Source organism: Erigeron canadensis, chromosome 5 (assembly GCF_010389155.1).
Source record: "Erigeron canadensis isolate Cc75 chromosome 5, C_canadensis_v1, whole genome shotgun sequence".
NCBI classification, from domain to species: Eukaryota; Viridiplantae; Streptophyta; class Magnoliopsida; order Asterales; family Asteraceae; genus Erigeron; species Erigeron canadensis.
This window is the reverse complement of record NC_057765.1, coordinates 1623690-1628706: the sequence shown is the minus strand read 5'-3', so window position 1 is coordinate 1628706 and position 5017 is coordinate 1623690. Positions and strand designations below refer to the sequence as shown.

Below are 5017 nucleotides of genomic sequence, written 5' to 3'. Positions count from 1 at the left end.
TTACTAGTTATCGAAGACTATAACTATTTCAATCTTTTTGGTTTATGCTCTTCGTCATTAAACTTAAGTTAAATGTGCAAACACACTTCTTCTCACATAAGTATTGAGCATTGTTTATAATGTATTAAGAATTTAAGATAAGCCATTGCTTCACTCTTGAATGAATCAATCTTAGTAACAAACAAAAAACTCAAAAGATAATTCAAATTTCAAACTTACAAATCAGTTTTTTATCACCCGTGTTGGCTAACAATTTTATGTGTTGGGCCTGAGTTTTCTCTTTAACTCTTCATACTTACGAACTGTGTTGGGCCTGGGCTTTCAACTAAAATGAATAAAAAAAGAATAATGATGATTGACTAAAACTATATCCATAAATGTCTTAATTCATAGAAGTATCATAAATGCCTTAATTCATTTATTACGAAAAGAAAGGCTAGAGCTAGCACACGATTATATTTATCTGATGTATCTAAAGTAATTTCTATAGGAAAATTTGAATAAGTAATACTGTATCATTTTGTGGTGTTAATTCAAACAAAGCATAAAACGTAAAATGGAAACACCAATCCTCTTATACAAACATTAAAATTTACAATAGAATATAAAACCAACCAGCCACAAGAAGGTTGATGTAATTAAAATACCAATCCATTTATTAAAATGTTAAATATATACTTATAATGAAGGTTAAATTATCTTCTCCTCCGAATGATTGAGAGTATCTCGTTGCTCGTCATGGACTTTCTAAACAACGTGCCGCGCTTACTCTTACGCTTGTCCTGTCAAACATTAAATCGATCAACGTTCTTTTAGTTGTGGAATACTCAAAGTGTTTTGTATATTTGTTTGGAGAAATCTATATAATGATGATAAATAGGAACACACATCACCTGTAACTGGAACGACAAGGCTTGTGGTTTTGATTGAATTGACAAGTTATCGCGCACTGGTATAGCTGTTACGTAAACAACATACATATCAACTATTAAGTTACAATATATACACTTGTATCTAGAGGCGGAGCTAGTGGACCAGAGGGTACTGAATGCTGAGACCCTTCAAGTAACACAACTTCTTACTTAGACTATATCCAATGAGAATGTTTTTGGGCAAGGGCGGAAGATAATAAGGGCCAAAAGAGGTAATGGTCCCTCCAAACTTTTGAGTCTTATCTAGCAATTATATATTATTTAAGGGTAAAAAAATTTTTTTGTGTGATTTTACCCCCTCTGAAAGTCAGAGATAAAAGATAGATGCAGAAAACTGTACGTGAATGCGTGATTTTACCCCCCAGTAATGTGGTTCAAGTTCCGCCACTGGATTTTGGGCGCCCTTGGGTGCCCTTGGATATCCTTTGCGGTTGAAGTTGTCCAAACCTAAAGATTTTTTGATGCATACCCTTACCCAAGGGTATGCCCTTAGGTGCCATAACTTAAATTTTTTTTGTTTTTAATGGAGTTAAAGGATATGTAAGAATGTTTGTATGGTTGGAGATAAAATTATAGGATTTTAAGGATTTATAAGGATGTGTAAGGATTTGTAAGGATATGATGTGGCAGCTCAAGGACGCCCTTAAGCGTCCTTAGCATTGGAGATAGCCTTATGTGGTCTGGTCATTTAAAAGGTTAAATCAACATTATTTTTTTTAATCGGTCCCTTCCAATCAAACAACTGACCTCATTAATGTCAAATTCTTTCACCTCACTTACTTGTATCTATATATAGTGACTTTGATGTTCATGTTTCAAAATGATATGATACATACCTGATGAGGAGGAGTTTATTGTCTTTTCCCCCTTTTCAGATGTTGATTCCTCGGATTGTGATAATGACGGCAATTTGGAAATACAAGTGTAAAACAATAGCGGAATATCTTCATCTATCTTAAACTCAAGCTTAGTGTTGTTTACGTTATTTACAACAATCTCACTCCCTGCGTCCCTTTACAAGTAAAAAAAAACACACAATATATAGAAGTAGATATGAGCAATGATCTAATTCAAAAGGAAAAAAGTCTTCAAAATAGTGAAGTCAACAGAAATAAAAAAAAAATGTAATTCTCAGTTAAAGGAGATGGAGATGGATGGGGGGAAGGGAACGTCATTCTCAGTTAAAGGAGTCAAAGATTTCCTTAGAAATGAGAAAGATTTTAGCGATCGTTTTATCTTTGATTGGCCGAAATGGATAACCAAGGACTGTTACATTTTAATGTGGAGGGCATCCATGGATCGGTTACCAACCATGGCTGCCCTTAAGAACAGGAACGTGAGCTTTGATAGGGTCGGCTGCGTATCTTGCGATGCTACTGAAGAAACCTTGGAACATATTCTATGCTCTTGCGACTTGGCGATGGCTGTTTGGTACAGGATCGGTGTTTGGTGCAAAGTAAGACCAATCTTCTTTTTCTCAGTGAAAGATATATTTGAAATCGAAGAACACTTGGGTCTTAGAGGGAACACAAAAGAGGTCTTCAAAGGCATTGTTTTTGTGACTTGTTGGTGCCTATGGCGTGCAAGGAATAATAAAAGATTTAATAATGAGGAGACGAATGGCGACAAGGTATTTCAAGAAATAAAGGCGACTACTTTCTTTTGGTATAAGAATCGATCAAGATGTTTGTACAATTAGTTTGGATAGTTGGAATCGGTTTGAAGTTGTAAATAATGTAGCCATGTAATACTTGTTGCTGGCCCACGATTTGTGGGTTCGGATGTTTGTGAATAAAAGTTTACTTTTCAAAAAAAAAAATGTAATTACGTACCTTGAATGCTGTTTGTTCAAATTTAAAACATCTGAGCCAGCTGATAAGTGAAAAGTAGCAAATCAAACACTAAAACTTTTAAGAATGACATATGTTTGTAAATGTAAAAAGAAAATACATATCTTACGTGATTTTAGGTAACGAGAATTATATCGAGGGGTATCTGCCTTCCAAGTTAGTTTAGCTTGAGCAAGCTTGTCTGAATATTCTTGGCAGGTAAAAAGCTTCTGTTAATTTTGTAAATAAACATGAAAAGTATCATTATTTTGTAAATATGTAAATAAAGGTACATAGTTTTAGATATGATGATATAATATTTGATATATATATACCTGTTTAAGGGAATCGATTTTAACTTGGGTTATGCATATTGTTTCTGTATCTGTTTTCGAAATATGGTAGTCCAGATTTGCTGAAACACTTCCAAGATGATCCACAACTGCCACCACTGCCTTACAAACATATTCCTTTGTGTTCTCCACAACTCTGCATACGCATATATGTAAAAGACCTTATTGTTAAATCTATGATTGATATACGATCTTTTGGTTCAATATACATATCATATAATACATTTGACATTGTTATTGTGTATTTGTGGGTCATACTCATGGTTTGCTAATTCTTGAATAGAGACCGGAATATGATAATTCGGGCTCGTGATAAATATTGGACTTAACTTGGACTGGACTAATCTTAGTGGGGCTGATTGTTTGCAACAACAATGGGCTTTAATGGAGTGTATGGGCTTAAGAGAGGATGACACCTATGGGCTTAAAAGAACCTAACTGCTATGTATGTATTAAAAACTGCAACATTTTTTAACACTTAATTAAATATAATTAAGACGTATGATATAATTTACTCACACGTGACGTGATTTCGGTTATATATACTTTTTCTTCATTTTGTCTCGTTGACCTTAAAATATAAAACATATTGTACATATATAAAGGACATAAAACAGCCATAAAATTTCATCTCGGTGATATTTCATAATCCGTGAGCACACTTTGTGTCATGCTACAATTATAAAAGTAGTAATTGTACTTTTAAATATGAAATATGGTAGTACATAGATAAATAATAATGATAATAAAATATTGGACATATGTGATGGCTCACGGGTCAAAATATATAGCAATCTGCTATCACTCTCAATTTGACACTTGGCTAAGTTTCTATGTCAGTGTGCGCTCTTAATTTTGAAACACTACTTTAGTTTTTTATTTTTTGTCCTATGACGACGTCAAAAACATTATCTAATCACATTAAAACAATAAAGTATGGAAGTAGTGAGGTATAAACCGTGTATACTTTACCTGATAATAAAGAGATGTTTTTGAAAAGATCTTCGGCAACTCATGTTACAATGTATTCATACAACACTATAATCGAGTAAAGTTGTACTTATCAAACACTCATATAGTTAATGAACATCTCGTCCGTTGTCATTTATCAGTATATATATATATATATAGTCAGTTTTGAATTTTTTTTTTTTTTAAATGCAATTCAGATCACTCACGACAGCACCTTTTGCAATCAGTGACAGCCACGCGATCATCCCCAAATACTTTTTGGGAGGAAAGGTGCCACGTGATCGTCTCCAAATACCTTTTAGGAGGAAATCCAAAGCTCTTGTACAGTTTTGAAATATATAATGTCTAGCTAAGTAGCTATTGTCATTTTGTTACATTTCATTAATTGGATTTTATTTTGAAACATGGTGGTTTTCAAAGCCATCAATTCAAATTCATTCATGTACATTAATTACATTTTACATGAAAAATACAGTAGTGAAACGAGCAACAAATTGCATCGCAGTTTTTCGTTTTTTAGCAAGTAGTGAAATTTTCTTCATCCAACAAGTAAGTAATAAAAAGGAAGATGATGAAAAGATACTCACAAGTGCTTATGACTAGAACTCATAAAAGTAGATTCACAATATCCTGCTGCTGCATGAAGTTGTGAGCACAAATCCTTGAGTTCCTTCAAAACAAAACTTAATATGATTAACACAAATATTTTGATGTATTAACAAAATAAAATGATGAAAATACTTTGTAACACTATGAACATGAAGCTGAATTGGAGTCCTTACTTTGATGGAATTGCTGAATTTTGAGTAACTTTGAGGTTCAATTTCAGAATGCTCTGAATTATGAGATGAATTTGAATCTTCCTCCATTATCTTATTGCTTGCACTTTTTACAATTGTCTTAACTTGCTCTATACTTGTCACTTTATATA

General features: G+C 33.1%; 1 protein-coding gene across 1 annotated transcript; it reads right to left on the bottom strand.

The window, feature by feature from the left end:
• Positions 1–552: 552 nt before the first annotated feature.
• On the bottom strand, positions 553–5017 carry LOC122600614 (probable protein ABIL5). Its single transcript, XM_043773359.1, has 8 exons — positions 4869–5017; positions 4674–4756; positions 3097–3250; positions 2892–2991; positions 2765–2804; positions 1769–1944; positions 894–958; positions 553–782 (listed from the first exon to the last, which is right to left on the bottom strand). The coding sequence occupies exons 1-8, from the start codon at positions 4953–4955 to the stop codon at positions 696–698; spliced, it is 792 nt and encodes a 263-aa protein (XP_043629294.1). The 5' UTR covers positions 4956–5017; the 3' UTR covers positions 553–695.